General features: G+C 36.2%; 1 protein-coding gene across 1 annotated transcript in view; it reads right to left on the bottom strand.

Annotated features, from left to right (window-relative positions):
• Positions 1-17,901, bottom strand: part of LARS2 (leucyl-tRNA synthetase 2, mitochondrial) — an 82,813-nt gene that overhangs the window by 27,195 nt on the left and 37,717 nt on the right. Inside the window, exons 8-14 of the mRNA XM_062509604.1 lie at positions 16,118-16,225; positions 14,411-14,570; positions 11,426-11,530; positions 8,663-8,778; positions 7,455-7,738; positions 4,246-4,344; positions 1,283-1,420 (exon numbers count right to left, since the gene is read on the bottom strand). Of these exons, the coding sequence (XP_062365588.1) occupies positions 1,283-1,420; positions 4,246-4,344; positions 7,455-7,738; positions 8,663-8,778; positions 11,426-11,530; positions 14,411-14,570; positions 16,118-16,225 (1,010 nt within the window). The remainder of the gene's footprint in view (positions 1-1,282; positions 1,421-4,245; positions 4,345-7,454; positions 7,739-8,662; positions 8,779-11,425; positions 11,531-14,410; positions 14,571-16,117; positions 16,226-17,901) is intronic.

The following is a 17,901-nucleotide window of genomic DNA, read 5'->3' as shown; positions in this document are numbered from 1 at the left end:
TGGATCGGGATTATAAAATCTTTTGTAGAATTAATAAGCCTAAAATTGCTTCCAAGAGAAAGCTTTAAAATTCTCTGCTTGAAGGCATAGCACTTCTGAAAGGAAAGGTTTGCTTTGAAACGCCTGCTCTGAGAGAGAAGAAACAGCCTTCCTGCTGCATCTACACAAGCTGCAGACAACAGGGTGAAACACAGGTACACAAATCATCTATATCCAATATTTCAAACACAGCTTTCACTACAAACTATTGCACAGCCAAGAATGAGTTATGAAAAGACATTGCCTGTTTTCATAAAAATAAGGAAATATCTTGGGGAAACACTCTGCTAGCTGCAGTAACTTTTCCATCTTTTTCACAGCTACTTAAATTCTAATTTTGTACCAAAACTATAGCATTCGAGTGAGTTCAGTGACATATATATTTAGGCTCCTCTTTGACATGAAGTTTTTAGAGGGGATACTTGTAAATAATGAATTTATATGAATTACGGCTGAGAAACTACTCCGCAGTTCTTCACATGGGGCCACTCATTTTGACTCAATCTATTCAATCATCTCTGCTGATGGAAGAACAGGACAGAGCATGGATCAGAGTTTCACTGTTCTGCTACTAGTGCTCTCCAAGCTGAGGATGGCATTTCAGGGTACCAAAGAGCTGAATTTCAGTGGAAACGAGAATGCTAAGCTCAGAACCTATCTGAGAAGACAAAGAACAGAACAACAGATGACTCACCTTCTTGCATCAAACTTTACCTCTAACCAAAACAGAAAACAGTGAATTAGGCTATAGCAGCAGCATCAATAAGAGTAATTAAAAGTAATTATACAAAATTCAATCAATAAAAAATAAATTGACATGAGATAAATATACTGCTTTTGCCTATCAAGAGGTGTTTTGTACTGCCCAGCTCCAAGAGTGCTTTGTTTTTTACATAGGCATGGTTCCACTGAAATTAATGCTATTACCAGTAGGAAGTTGTCTAATTTTAAATAATAGCTCTACACAGAATGCCTGAAGTTACTAGTTTGTGCATGCTTCCGCAGGCTGGAAATCTACAGCAGCTTATTATCACTTGCTCTGAGCCAGCTAATACTCATGCAATAAAAATGTTTGTATGAACACATACAGGAAGTGCAACCCACTGTGAGAAACCAAATACTGACAAAGCAGAAAAATTCAGGCTTATTCAATGTAATGTTCCACTGTCATGACAATGTCCACTAATACTCTTGTAAGTCAAATGAAATATGAAAGATTTTATTAGAAATATATAAGGCCTACCTGTGTTTTGTCATCTTTAGATCATGGCAAAAATGGCTGAAGAACCTTGCATAAAACAAGTGCATAACTGCATGCTCCTTGCCTCCGATGTACAAATCCACAGGCATCCAGTAGTCCGCTAAGTCACTATTAAAGGGCCTGAAAAAACACAGTAACAGGAAAAAATCCAATGTTGAAAAGAAAGATCAGTGCTACTAAAGTAGCTCATCATCCTTGACTGGACAACACTGTTTACTGAGAGCAATACACGTGCAATAAAACTTACATTTTGCTATCAGGTATTTTTATTTTTTTAAGAAGTGAAATGCTTATTATAGAAAAAAATTAATTTCCATTGAGATGTACATCCACAAAAAGATTATTTTCCTATATTTCAGGCAAGCAATTACTTGAGAAAGCAATGAAAAGGCTTGACTGCTCTTTAAATGATTTTTTTGTAAAAACTGTGTGGCTGGCTTTAAATTTTTTAGTATTTATCAAGCTTGATATACAAATATATTAGAGTGAAAGATGAAAGAGATGACCACTTAAAACCAGTTGATTTTTTAAATCAATGGTTAGTACTGTTGCTGTTAGGGGGCAATGATGCAGTTTAAGGCTGCAGAACTCTCTGTAGAGTGAGATGGGTCACAGCACTGCAGCTGAAGGATGCTTGATGAAATGACAGTAAATTTGTCATTTGCAGCATATTTACTATGTTGCTGGAGGTCACCTGAATGGTTTCCCAGCATACTTACTGCTTTATTACATATTTCCATGTCTCCTGTAAGTGGGCCTGCAAAACGCCATTTATACAGAAGTTCTTCTCTAATGTATACTTCAAGACCCGCTCTAAAAAATCTACTTGTTTTGTCAGCCTGTCTGATAATGCCATTTGTAATTTTTGTTACAGTGATACTTTCTTCCTCACAGATGAGCCCAGAAGCAAATCAGGAACTGGGATTCATGTCTTTGGTGGAACAAATCAAAACTAACTTGTTCATAAGGGCTCCAGAATCAACAGAGTAATTCTCCTGAACTGTAGAGCAGTGAAATATTATTTATGGAAATAAAGGGTTTACACATACGTAGCTCAGTTAAAAGAACTAACTAAATAAATCAAATGCAGGCAGCAATTTAGTACAGAAGTCCATATAAATGTCCTCATTTCAGTGTAAAACAGATCAGACGACATTACGCTGTTACTTTGACAGTTGGATGTTAGATCTATTTCTCCTTCAACTTCTGGATATGTTCCTCTTGCCCACACACAAAATATACTTCAAACTGTCATGGAAAGGAAGAAATCTGATTAACTCATTAACAGTAATAATATATTCATGCTATGACTAGAAAATAATTAAAATCGGCATGAAACAAAAATTCACAGAAGATTTTTTCTCTGGTTTAACCACACTAGTGCTGCCAATAAAAAAAAACCATCGGCCAAGCAATATTAAGTCACTGAATATATGTACTATGTTCCCAGACACTGCTCTGCACAACAAATAAACAAATACATGCCCAAACAGCCCATCATGTGGTAACAATATTTTAAAATGCAATTCTTCCTGTCTTCCTCAGACTACATAGCAGGGATGTTGCACTAATTCCTCTTTGTTAAAAAACAGTGCTATCAAGCAGCGCTACTACAGGCAGACTACGAAGCAGGGAAACAGCTAAACAACTACATCTGTCTTCCCACACTCTCTATGCTGAAGACACTAGTCCATAGCACATGAAAAGTCTTCTTTCATCAATTATGCATGTAGTGGAAGTGCTGACACAGCAGGAGATTGCTGTGATGCTTCTTCATTTGAAGTCTGTGAACAAGGAAATGGCAAGAGTCACCAGAATTCAAAAGGAGAGAAGGCGCCAGGCTCGGCAGCTGGATGTTACATTGGACTATTCCTCTTAGCAGTGGAACAGCACTGCCTGTCCACACAATGAACTACTGAGTGCATTCCCAGGGAGGGTACACTTCATCCAATTTACCAGTCTCAGAGTCACAGCATTCCTGATGGCACCCCCCACTGAGGACTTCAGCTCCTCAGCTGAACATTTTCTCTGTGCCCTGCCTCATAATTCCCGTTCATGCAAACTTCTGCTCCTTGCCCTGTAGTTCCTGTGCTTACATAGTTGTGTTTACAATTCCTGCTCTTCTAGATCTCCTGACATAGGAGCAATCAAGTACAACATTTTTAGATCAGTTCCATATATTGTCCTGGTTTTGGCTGTGATAGTTATTTTTCTTCTGAATAACTGGTACAGTGCTGTGCTTTGAATTCAGTATGAGAATAATGTTGATAACAGACAGATGTTCTCGTTGTTACTGAGCAGTGCTTACTGTAAACAAAGGACTTTTTGGTCTCTCATGCTCTGCCAAAGAGAACGTGCACAAAGAAGCTGGGAGGAAGCACAGGCAGGAAGGCTGACCCGGACTGGCCAAAGGGATATTCCATACCATAGACTGTCATGCCCAGTATATAAATGGGGGAAGTTGGCTGGGAGATGCCAATTGCTGCTAAGGGATGGGCTGGGTAGCAGTCAGCAGATGGTAAGCAATTATATAGTGCATCACTTATTTTTCCTGTTTTTTTCTCTCTCTCCCTCTCCCTTTTATTGTCACTATTATTATCACCACAATCTTTTACTTTGTTTCAGTTATTAAACTGTTCTTATTCAAGCCATGATTTTACTTTTTTTTCCCTCTTCCTGACTGTCCTCCCCAGCCCACAGGGGGTGTGTGGGGAGTGAGCAAGTAGCTGTGTGGTACTTAAATACCAGCTGGGGTTAAACCATATCACATACCCTGTGCCATGCTCAGGACCAGAGGGCAGGCACATAATGAGGGCAGTGAAGGGATTAACACTGCCAGTAGACTGCAGCTAGAAGCTGGAAGCACCTGAGTGTGTGGTCTCTTTGTTCCCTTCTGCTCTGTGTAGCAGGCTTGCCCCCAGTGGCCCTGTGCCTGCAGCCCTCACCTGTCTGTATTGTGAGGGTCAGTGTACCTAAGGTAGTACCAAGCGGAATCAACAAACGTATCCATGGTATCGACTTCTCGCCGTGCTGCTGCCTTGCACCTGAGCAAGAAAGGAGAAAAGCTTTTTTTTAGGTAAGTGAAAAGTTTGGGAATAAAACCCAAACAAACATGGACAGACATATAGACAAAGACATTTAGATTGAAAACTGACCAGTCTGAAGAATAACTTGTTAAGAAAAAGTCCAACAATAGCAACAGGACTGACTTTTTCCCTCTCCCTCCCAAAACATAGCAAAAACAAGCTGAAAAGAAGCCTGAGCAGCCATCACATCCAACAATAGCAGAAGATGGCACCACACTGGACAGCCCTCTCAATCTTGGAATTTTTTTGAATTGCCATTTTAAAAGATACAAAGCACAGACAAGCGCACTTTGCCATAAAGTTAATGGGTACTGAATATAGGTGACATTCATTAGGTACCAGCAGATTTAGCAGAAAGGTCAGGTAGTTGCTTCTCATTGATTGTCTCTACAAAATGGTCTTTGCAGATTCCATTTGTTACCTCTAGAAAAAATTAACTTAGTTTAATTTCAGCTTTCATTGAGATCAAATCTCTCCTAGACCTTGTAGCACAATTTTAATTTGTGATTACAGCAAATTGATTTTTGCTTGTAATTATATTGGCAGCCCTAAGGAACAGTTTCAAAATAGATTTTAGAAGCCCAGGTTACTTGCTGTAAATTTCTCCTTGAATATTCGTTGTTTGTAGGAGCCAATAATCACATTTAATAAACTTCCATTTGTTGTAAATGATCCCTCTTAAAACCCTTACTATTAAAACAACGGGATTATTCTAAAGTCAATGAAACTTCGCAATCTGTGACACTCTTGTACATAAATGCCACTGATTATATGTAAGAAATCTACCACAGTTTATAATTGTATGTAAGTTTAAATGTATACATGTGTGTCGTAAGTATACATAATAAATGGAAACTGACTATTTCACATTTACCTACTGCATATTTAGTCTCTGATCAGTCTTGATGAGTGAGCTGCAACATGTACCTCTGCTTGTCTGCCTGATACTTCAGCTTGGCTTGCCAAGAGAAGTTTACAAGAGCATCACCGCTTAACATTTTCCTTTATTCTGTCTCTCTCTGGTCCTCCTCTACATGCAAGTTTTTCTTCCAGCGAGTATAATGTAGTAAAGCAGTTTTACTTCTAACTGCTTTTTAGTGTAGAATAATAATTTTATTAAATTGTACACATAAGCAAAGACTTGCCCAATGTAAAAGACTGGCTTTCTTGTCAAAAATAAGAATACTTTACTGTCATTAAACCATAATTACACCTCTGTGCTCTAAATGGACATGGCTCACTAACACAGAGACAGCATGGGCATCTTTTAGAGTTTATACCATTTATATCAATATTGTGATTATAGGTACAATACTGTAATCTCGTAAGACAACCTATAGACAACTAACACAATTACCTGGACTTGTATAACAAAGAATAACTTGGGCATCTCCTCCATTTATGATTGTTAACATTATTGTTACTCAAATCCTCAGACTTCTGTATCTTTAGATTTGGCTTTCCTTATTAATTCTGGATATTAAATGAAACTAATAAAAAAACCTATTACTGGAGAGAAGAACTAAAGGAAGGGATGATGTAACTTCTCAGAGCAAGGAAAAGCAAGGATGGCTGCACACAAAAGTAATAGCTCAAATGATTTGAAACTGCAGCAGACATGGATGAGCAATACTGATGATAGCTATCAAATAGATGAGAATTAGGAAGATAAATAAAAATGAGAATTAAAAAAGTTAATTTCAGCAAGCTATCATATTTTAGTCTAAGAAACTAATCCTGCATGCCTTTATTTCTGACTAAAAAAATGTCTTTGATTAACTTCTATGCAGTGCAGCCACAATAACTATCCAGAAACCATAAGGATTCGCTATACATCAAAAGTATGTTATTGCCTGGTAAACAACAAAATAAATTTTAACTAAGGTTGTGGGGGAAGCCAAGAGTGCACACAATGACTTTCAGTCACAACAGGAAAATTTTTCAACTGAAATTAGGAATTGTAGACCAAGGCATTTCTGAGGGTTTTACTAAAACTGTGGATCTTATTCAGTAAGGCTTCACTGCAAAGGTCACAATTTAAAATACACTACTATGTGCAATTTCAATAGGCACATCTGAGAAGAAATTTTCTATGCAGAAAAATGGCAGTAAAGGTCTGTTTTACAAAAAATTACATGTTATCAACAAAGTTCAACATACATGTTTCCAGAGAACTATGAAACTGATAATATTAAAATAAATGTAGATGTTATGAATCTGCTGAATTATCAGTGAGAGCCCTATTTATATGCCATTTATATGTCCGATTTCTCTGCCTGGAAGCCTGATAACAGACTTTTCATTTGGTCAGCCTGCTAGGAGCAGCAATGCATTGCACTGCTGATGAAAAACTTACCTGGGATATTTCATATTCTACCAGCTTCTCTCACAGAACCTATAGGCAAACTTCAGTGTACAGAGTATCTACGCAGTCCTCAAGACTACGTAATCAACTTTTACAACACATCTCTCACTACATAATTTAGACTTTATTTCCTGAACAGGTGGATTACAAACAATAAGGATTACAGCAATGACAAGATGCATTTACTTTCAAATCTGAATTACATGCTATCTGTAAGGTACAGATTCATTATAAAGATTTATATAGCTGAGGGAACACTTTATTGTTGACTATTGCAAGAAAATGAACACAATGTTAGTTTCCTTAACAAGAGGACTAACTCAGTAATCATTACAAACTTTATATGAACACTGATGAAAAATAATTAAAAAAACTAGTAAACGAAGTGAGAAATACTGCTAAGAAATGGGGAATAGAGAAAATTATTCTGTTTTTCCTTTTTTTCTTTCCTCTAACTTAAAACCAGTGAGTTTTGTTTCAGTTTGTTTATGACAAAATAGCAGTGGGCATTGAATGTTGCCAAGAGTACAGAGTTTTACAGTGTTTAAGAAAAATATCCCTGTGCTGGGTCAAAATAAGCATCATTCTGGAGTAGTATCCTGTCTCAGAGCAGTCACTTGCCAACACTTTGGGAAAGTGCACATGAAACAGGCAGGTGCAAAGTAACTTCTCCCAGACTGCAGCAAATACAGCACTGACTTACCTTGGACAGGAACAGTTCACCCATTCTACGGCGCTTTCCAAAGGTGAGGCTCCCTTTCCTGTGAATGTGGTCACACTGGGCAACACCACAGGCAAGTCTTCGTAAGGCACAGGAACAGTGCCGCATGCTTGGCAGTGAATGATTGGAATGGGCGTTCCCCAGTATCTCTGTCGAGATATTAACCAATCTCTCAACTTGTCACTTGTTAGGTCTCCACCTATTCTTTTATTTTTGGCCTGCTGAGTAATAGCTTTCAAAGCCTTCTGCCGAGTCATGCCAGTGATCTGATTGAAAAAAAAAAAACAACCCGACGTGGAAAAAGAAAGAAAAAATTCTAGTTGCCGTCAGTAAAAGTGCAAGAACAAACAAAACCAGTCAGTTTTCTGAGAGTCAAATAAAATAGTTTCCTTCTTACCACTGGTTAACATCCTGCCATCCAAGAGACTATTTACAAACCAGCTGCCCATTTGACCCTTCTTGTCTAAATGATTATGTTCTTGATGGTCTGAATAGAAGAAGGCTGAGAAAGAGTCTTGTAGACCCATTCAGCCATTATTGGCAGATATTTGCATTTACAGCTGATACCATTATCAGTTGCTGTACACCAAAACTTTGAGAATTCTATCACGAATATAAGGTAGAGACTGAGGAAATGCAAATGCTAAAACTGCTTTCCTTCTCCGGTGCTCATTTCAGGTTTTTATGTTCTTGCTTTCACACACATTTAACCACTTAGACCCTACCTGGGATGTAACATGTCTGCTATTAGAACACGTATTTTCAAGAGCTATATCTAAAGATTAGATTCCTATGTCTCTTGAGGCATTCATGACACCACAAAGGCTAAAGTCACATTTCAATGAATTTGTGGAAGAATGACTATTATAAAAATCTATTGAAATTATGAAATAAGAATCAACTTTTAACATAGGTTAAATTATTCAGTTTCCATTATAGAACTGAGACCAATACAGAGGAAAGTTCAACCTTCCTCTCATGTACAAAAGAAAAAAATATATTTTATTGCTACAGCAGAGCCAGCTTCTTTCATCATTAAATTGTTCCCAGGTATTTGGTAGCATAAGCTTGGCTTGATTTAAAAAAAAAAAAAATCTTCAATCATACAAAGTATATGTCACTCCTGAGAAAACAGATTTAATTTGCATTGTTACTGTAAGTTGGAAAGAAATCCATACTTGTATACCCACCTCTGCAGAATTAATGACCTTCTCCAAACCATTTGGCAATGTCTCAATGACTTCAGTGAAAGAAATGCCCAGATTCTTAGCCACTGCAGCATCTTCTGCACTAGTACTAGGGATTCCTGGAAGGGATGAAAAGCCATTTCATTTCTATTACACTCTCTTTATAATGACTCATGTTTTCCCAAAGGAGTTAAAGAAAATGATTTAAGAACAGTAAAAATGTTTTTGTATTCTTTAAGCAGTAAAATTCAAACAGCAATAATTAAAAATACATTTCTCAGTTCCTCTGTAATTCAGACATTCATCAATGTCCTGTCCTTCTTTCAGAGAAGTTTGAAAATGTGATAATTCTTAAAAAACTAAAAATAAAGCTATAAAATTTAGATAGAATTACAGAATTTTCAATATAGCCATATTATCTAAATATATTTTTAAAATACAAATTTTAATTCTATTTGCTAATATGATAATCAATGACTAAACAAAGAGCAGCCTTCCTGTTTCAATATTAATTTTTTGCTTTCTAATTTCATAATTTATTAAAATGTACCATAATGTAACAGTCTCAAACATTACTATCCCTTTAACTTACTATGAAAGACATAACTGTTTATAAACTCAAGGAAATGATTCAAATAACATCAGTCTGCTATTCAGACCGTAACTAGTGAGAACACTTCCTACAGCTATTCAGATGAGTTACACAAGTCATACTATTTAAGGCTCCCAATGCTCTCTTTTCCTCTGCGTTTTATTATTTGGGACAGTAATGCATTTTAATTCTGCTCCAGAGGGTTACCTTTCACAGTGAGTTAAGAAATTTCTTAGTTTGCTTTATCATCACATGTATTCTGAAATAATATTAAGATACTAACAGAATTACTAAGAGATATATCTTTCTGTGTATTTTCCCCTTCCATGATAATTTAATTAATAATTTGAACCATCTTGCACAATTACTGTCATTGTTAAAAGGCAAAGAAACTTATTAACAGGACAATGCCAGTATTAAGTTGGTGAAAACTATACACAATAGTTCTCAAAATATTTGCTGAGCAGATTGTAATTATTAACTAAACCAGTTTAACAGTCATCTTAGTTCAGGCAGTGAAATGCCTGCTATATTTTAACTCTGCCAATATGTGGAAGTTTGGAAGCAGATGACTAAAGAAAATCAAACAAAACTCCCATGTGACAAGTAATTCCTTAACTAGAAAAACACAAAATTGCTATTTTATCTTTCCAGCAGATGTACACTCTTGCCATTTCAAGAACAAGGTTTGTATCTTAATTTTTCAGAGTGCCCTGCAGTCTGCAACAGGTGACTTCGCAATATGCTTGACAAATGGAAAAAGACCACTTTTTGGACTGCTTCCTTTTGAAAAGATTATGCTATGAATGTACACTGGCAAAGCTCAACAGCTGGCACCCACAGCTTCCCATGAAGAACTGTTTCCAACAGACATATGGCAAAGGTATGTGCCAGAAAACTGGAAGATTTTAAGGAAAAATTAAGATTAGGTATCTCAATTATTTGGCTTCTCCTATATGAGGAAAACCTTTGTTTCTCAAAACCAGATTAAAATCTAAAGCATAAGATGCGGGCATGTTATAAGCAAGGTATACAGCCCAAATAGATAATTTCTTTCAGCTCTGTGTGGGCCATCCAAGACATTTTTGCACAGTCATCTGGTTTCATTCAGTCTAGTTGTGCAAAAATAGCCAATATTGGCAGCAGTGAAAGCAGCAGTCCCAGGACAGGAAAGAAGTATTAACAACACGAGTTAAGGTATAAGGAATGCACTGGAAAAAGGGAAGAAGACATAACTATTTCCCATTAGGACTGGCATAGAACATTGCTTTCTCAATGCAGCTGAAACCATGGCAAAGCACAGGAGTAAACAAAGAACTTGGTGGGTGCAGATTAAAATGGATATAGCTTTTAAAATTCAGTACAATTTCTACTTTGACTTATTAGGACAATCATATTATCTAACAGTATGCACTTAGCTGCCAAGTTTGGGGGACCAGTCTCCATAACCAGGAAAGGAGTAAGACAGGCAGCTTCACAGAACAACTTTGAGATGAAAGCTCACTGCAGGCGATTCAGCATCCTCTAGCAACACCCTCCCCCTCCACCTAGGGATCCTCAACTCTAAATCAGGTGCCTTAAATTATGGGAACTCTACCTTGCGAGATAAAGGATCTAAGATAACTGTCCAAGACTACCCAAATACAATTTTTACCTATCCTGAACTATTTTACTGGCCTCAAAACAAATACTACTAGATAAAAGTCAAAGTTGGAAGTTGTGTACATTTATCATCTGAAGCATTTCTCTATAAGGATGCACGTAATTTATGTAAATTTAAGACACAAAAAAAGGCCATAAAGTTAGGGTTGTTTGTCAAAAAATGCTACAGTTCTGTTTTGATTAAGAATGCTGAAAGACAGGCAAACACATATGTTGTAGGTAACCAAGTTTCTTAAGATATGCAGATCCTCAAACTTAGCTCATTAAATGCACTAATTTTGCAGTATTTCCATATAAAATTATCATCCTGTAAGTCTCTTCACTCATATAGATTCTATAGCTTCTTTTCCCTTCTTTTGTCTCTAATGAAGAGCAGAAATCCAAAATACAGGAGAGAAAGCCTCTGAGATCAAATATTTACCACAGAAGTATCTTGTGCTCCCACACAGCATACTATACTATTATACTATACTAAACCATACTATTCCATTTACACATCTAATGTCACATACCTATTTTAGTATCAAGAAAATTATCAAAATTGGTTTTTGCTGAGATCACTACGGGAATCTCCTGATTGGTAAGCAAATTCACAGCTGTCACTGAAGTAAGGGAGTCTGAAAACAAATGCATTGATATGGTAAGTAAAATATATCAGAAGATATGCTAAGAACATCACCATTACAATATAGTTTATCTTAAATTTACATGAATTTTAAACAACATTTTTCTTTAAAAAAGGAAGAAAATTACAAACCTATTCACATTTCAAAAAATCTCAGATGTATTAAAATGTTCGTAAGTCAGACTGATAAATTTTCATTATTAGAAAACATATAACAAGCACCTGTATAAAAAGAGAGTAAGATTTGGATTCTAATGAAAAAATTGAGTCTTTGATCAAAATATAGGCTGCTGCAAAGTTATTCAAATTGGTTTTAGTAAGCCCTGATTTATGTACCAGAATACAGTGCTATAAAATGTCACCAAAAATCAGATAAAACTGCAGGGGAGTATATATGCTTATGATTTAATTTCTTACAGAGGAACTACAAAGCATGTGAAAACCATTTTTTATTTAACATGTGTTAAAAAGCCACCTAAGTAACCTACTGATTTCCAAACAGGATATTAATATTCATATTACAGATGAGGAACCCAATGTCCACAAGCAAGGGAAGATAGGAGCAGAGAGAATTAAGACTGAGAACTAATAAACTGAAATTGATTTACAATGTGCAGATTGAGTGGCTCAGCAAGAAGAAAACCAGATCTGAATACTCCAAATTCTGAGGATTCAAGCCCCAGATCACAATTTGGGCCTATTTCTAAATTTTTCAATGCCTTTAAGTTGATGATAATTACAATCATTAAAATATGGGCTGCTAAGAGCTTCCTTTCACCTTTCTTCGTAGCTAAGTGGAGGCTATGAAGGCTTGTACTGCAAAGCATAAAATCTGCTTGAAGTAAAGTAACAGCAATTTTGAGAATGGGGATGTTATATTTCATCATACTTCTTAACACAAATGATACATTTATTTATTTCTGATTACTACTTTCCCAAATGTTAGGTGTCTGAGGTATTTATATTATGAAGAAAATTTTCACATCCAAACCACTGCACACAGCTTTCCTCTGTTGAAAAAAGTACAAAAGGGACAATTTAATTTTTTAAAAGCAACTAACCAAAAAGCGTCATGAGCAGGAAGCTGAGTGGGCAGGACACTGCTTTTAAAAATAACTTCTTTCTTCTACCCGGCAGTAATTTTCATTTTATGCTGGAACCCCAAATAATAACTTCAGTTTATGAAGGTACTCATTTGCTCACATCATTATCATCATAACCGAAAAGAGAGAATGGTACAAGTACAAACGTAAGACAATGTATGCAGAGTATTATAATGAGATAATGAACAATATAATGGTCAAATCTTTATCTGAGGCAGCTCCTGCTGTCAAAACTATTAGACTTACCAGATTCTAAATTAACATACATTTTGCTAGGCAAAAAAAAACCTGAATGTTTGACAACTGGTTTTTCCATCTATTTAAATAATGGTAGCCTATAATACAGACATGTACTTCAAGACAAAAGATTTTAGAATTTTTAGTTGTTCTGCTATCCATTAGCTTTTTTTTTCTCCCATAGAAAACATAAAAATATACCCTCCTAATTATTTAAATGAGAACACAGTGAATAAAGAGAATTACAAGACTATGCGCATTGAAAAGAAAACAATTACGCTTAATTAAATTAAAATTTCAGTATTACTGAGGAATTTTTTAAAAAAGTCTTGGTTAATGTGAAAATAGGGTCTACATAAGGCCAAGCAAAGTTTTTTTTATTTAAATGCCATTGTTGGCCTTTCATGTGTAAAATGCTAATCTCAGCTAATTTCAACTGAAGAATGTCTATAAGTATATTCGCAAGGAGCAGGAGTTTAAAATAGCAGTTATGTGGAATTGTGCCTCTTTTTTGAGGACTTCTGGCTGTCATTTTTCAAGTGAGAGTTTCTTAATTTAACTCAACCAAAAGCTTTAAGCTTATTGTTAACAGACACACACAAAAAAGCTTTTGCAATTATTTCTAATTAAACACTAATACAAAAATATACCATTGTCCTTATTAAAAGTAAATTTTGCACTTTTGTGATTTGGCTTAAGCACAAGATCCAACAAAGTTACAGGCATAAGTGTGGATATGTGTGTGTGCAGTTAGTGCTTTGATTTGGTTCAACTGCTAGAATTGCAAATTTGTTCTCCAAAATTCTGCAGGCTTTGCTCACCTCTTAGACAATGGCTTTATGTGCTCAACAGAGTCAGGCTCCATGGTTTTTCTACTAGCAAGCAAACTTTTCAAAGGTAGAAATGAAATACTTAAAAAAGCAGGTTCTGTACAACCTACACAATTTCCCACTGATTTCAAGACTGAAATCAGATGTTACATAGACAATAAATCATCATCTTTACCAGTAAGGGAAAAAGAAAATATTGAACACCAGCTTGACGTGGAAACAAAAAAATATTATATTTACTCTTGTTATTTCCAGGTTTTCCAACCAATAAAAAATACTAATCCATCGACCTCTTTAGATTCCTTATGACATGAAGAAATCATCGCTGGTGCAAGAATTAGTTCTGCTGTCTCTGTACTAATGATGAATTACCATACAGACATGAGATTTTCCAATGGGCTGACACAGTCAAATTTAGACTATTCATTTCTGGTAGATGAAGAAACAAAAATCTGTTCCACTGCTTTTATATACTATGAAGTGTTACAATTATTATAGAAAGAATAATTCTAGCATAACTGCTCTTGCCACATGTGAAGCCAGGACAGGCTTATGTGACACTGTGTGACATACAGTAAGAATTAAAAGCCTGCTCACTCTCAACAGGAACAGCCCCTGCTCAGCTTGATGCACATTCTCTAAAGATCATGCTCTATAATTGGTGCTCTTCTACAATACATTGCAGTGTGAGAAAAATACCACCTTTCCCTGGGATGAACTCCCTCTGAAAGACTTCCTTAAGACTGCTATTCCCATGCAGTAGTCTGTGATTTGGTAAGATACATAAATGGGAAGCTCCATAAATGGCTTCAGGTGTATAGGTGTAAGCTGCTATCTTATCTTCTGTTACTTTGCCATTAACCTGAAAAAGAGCAGAAAAAAATTATCACTGGAAGTGCAGTGGTTACAGATTTCCTTTCCTTTTCATACAGCTAACAAATCTACATCACCCAACAGAAATACACAGATCCAAATACCAAAGACAGACACATTCCCACTACAGAAATTTTCCAGAATCAAACCTTGACAAAACTTACTTTTTTGCCTTGAGAAAGTTGCTTTACAGTCTTGCCTTAGTTTATCCAAATATATCTATAAAAATATAATTCTAATCACATATGCAACATTGCACTGTGCTACAAGATAGACTCAATCCCTGGCTAAGCCATCCAGAATCCTTCTATTCACTTTTAATATGCATGCCTCATTTCCAAGAATCTGAAGGAGATGAAAACTTCTCTGAAATCTAACAAGAATTAAGGATTTTCTCAGCTACAATATGACTTTACACCATACTTGTCTAATGAAGTGCATGCTGCAACTTATGCACAGAAATAAAATAATAAAAGGCAGCACAACAAACAGCTGGACATAAAATATAAATAGTAAACTTTAAAGACTTTAAGAATTACCATCTGGAACTATCAACAAGGTTTGAATCTTAGATCAAGTAACTGTGTATATGCGGGTCTTGGAAGGAGATTTTTCTGTAATAAGTATTGGTATAAATTTTCAGAAACAACTGATAAAAACAACTTTAATACAAAGCTATTTGTACAAATACCGCATCTTTTAGCAGGGTGCCAATCAGAGGTATTTAAAAGGTTTATCACAATTTGAAGTTCTGAAAAATGCAGTACTTTAAAATAGTCACTTTTAGAATGTTAGACCAGAGTAAATAATCAGAATAAAGCTTTGAAGTACAAGGACTGAAATTTGATCAGGGTCTCTGAAAATCTCTTCTGTCACTACCATATTCATGGAGTCTTGTTCATCTCTTGACGAAAAAGGGAAAATCTGAAGTCCTTCTGTAGAGAATGATAATTTTTTTTTCAGGTGCCCTTTTCCTTCCTCTCCTTTCTTTCTATCTGGACTTGTCTGTAGCGCCATCACTACCGAACAGTGTAATTTCCATTATTTTAATTATGGTATATACTAAGTGAAATAGTGGACAAATGTAAGCGAAGCAGCTTTCCTAAGGTCAGCCTGGGTCTAACAGAGAAGGTGCCATGCAGAGAAAAGCAAAATCTCAGCTAGACCCTAGCTGACACGTGCAGGGCTACTTGATAGTGCATTTGGCACAAATGTTATGGCTTTTAGGGAAGCTTATTAGCTGGCATGTATTTTGGCATAAATATACACAGCCAATTTGCATCCACTTGAACCCACAAACCCTTTCCTAAGGAGGACAGCATGGAGTATCTCTTCAACCCTCAAGTGGTGCTCTTCAGGAGTCTGTGCTGATCTGTGCATGAATATAATAATAATAATAATAATAATAATAATAATAATAATAATCTTTTTTAAGAGGCTTCAAGCTTTTAAGATCTGAAAATCCATTCCCATCACACATTTCAGGGGTTGCAGTTAGCCCAACCACGAGAGCAGCAGCTGAAATTTCTAACTTACCTTTAGCAAGAAGTCAAAAGAGCACCCAGTGCAGTCACCTATCCAATTTGCTTGCATTTCTTTAATACCATACCATTCAGGGAGATCAGATAAAGCATCAAACATGGCCTTAAGCAACAAAAGAAAGAATTAGAACATTCACCTTTTTTAAGCATATGAATTAATACTATGGGTTTAATTATAACTAAATGCATATAGCTATATAACTATAGCAACATGGTAAGGAGCTGGTAAAAAAAACTGGAAGAGGTGGTCTTATACTGCTGCTACCCCAAATTAATCTCTCTGAGAATATAACTAAGAGAACAGTACAAGCCAGAGGTATGTCACTGGCTACAGAGACCCTGTTGTTATTAAAAGTGGCCTTTTGAATGGACTTGACCTTACGATACAGGAACAAAAAAACTTGGATGAAAACAAACACAAAAAATATTCCCAGCGGTTATAACTTCTGGGAAGTGTAGGTGACCAACTGAGCTAAACAAGACTTAAGAGATGTGTTTGTAAATATGAAGCCTACATTTGGATTCGTTGTTTTAGACAGTAGCCTAGAGATAGCAGTCCAACAAAAGGTGTGAACATGTCCTAAAATTTTCAAGCTCTCACTTAAAATAACATGATAGTTTCTAGCCATTTATTTTTTCATATTTTGTATCGATATTTTACCAAGCACAACAGGCCATAAAATTGATTGGGATCTTTAGGTTGCATGAATCTGCAAAAACAACAGTAATCATAATAACAAAGATTCATATTTAAAATTTTAAAAAATATTATAATAATATAATTCTTATAAGCAACCAGCAATGAAGCTGGGTCTAGAGGGGTCAAGGATCTAGAGCAAATCTTATGAGGAGTGGCTGATGCAGCTGAGCATATTTAGCCTGGAGAAAAGGAGGCTCAGGGGAGACCTTATCACTCTCCACAAGTGCCTGAAAGGAGGCTGTAGTGAAGTGGGGTCAGTCTCGTTTCTCAGGTAGTAAGTGACAAGACGAGATGAAATCCTCTCAAGTTGCACCACTGAAAGATACCAGAAAAAATTTCACCATGGAAAGGGTTGTCAAACATTGGAACAGGCTGCCCAGGGAAGTACTTGAGACATCATCTCTTGAGGCACCACAGACATGGTACTTAAGGACAGGGCTTACTGATGGACTTGGCAGTGCTGGCTTAATGGTTGGACTTGAGGATCTCAAAGGTTTTTTCCAACCTAAATGGTTGTATACTATGCAGCTATGAAAAAATCAAATGTTGCCTCCTTTACTAGTCATAATGTTCAACCACCAACTTGTAACTTCTATGTATACTTGCACTCAACAAGAGATAAATCTATATATTTATGTACCTTCCGATGTGTGGAATGGAAGCATAAAAGTCTATTCCAAGTCAACTAGTACTTGTCTAAAAAATTTGAACAGCATGATTTTAATAAATGGAATCTATAACAATGTAAAGGAGAAGACAGATAACTTAAAAGTTCATCTCATTTTTCACTTCATACCACTTCACATTTTTGTTATGAATACTGTGACTGTCCAAAATTGTAGCAGCGCATGCTATGGTCAGTTGCTGCTACCTTCCAAAAGCATCTGTAGGAAGAGGTGATTGGGCAGGCAGCTTGACACACCGTTACCCACACACAGGCTAGCTGCAGATGGTAGGAGAAAGCTGACAAATGAAAGGATGGAAAAGGTCTTCCGTATGGAGTTTTGATGGGATTTACAGCAGCACACACTGAAGGGGGTCCAAGGACAAAAGACACAGAACAAGAGAGGTTCCAGGTT

The sequence above is a fragment of the Cinclus cinclus genome, chromosome 1 (assembly GCF_963662255.1).
Source record: "Cinclus cinclus chromosome 1, bCinCin1.1, whole genome shotgun sequence".
Taxonomy (NCBI): domain Eukaryota; kingdom Metazoa; phylum Chordata; class Aves; order Passeriformes; family Cinclidae; genus Cinclus; species Cinclus cinclus.
Note: the sequence above shows the minus strand (reverse complement) of the source record. Positions and strands in the feature narration are given on the sequence as shown.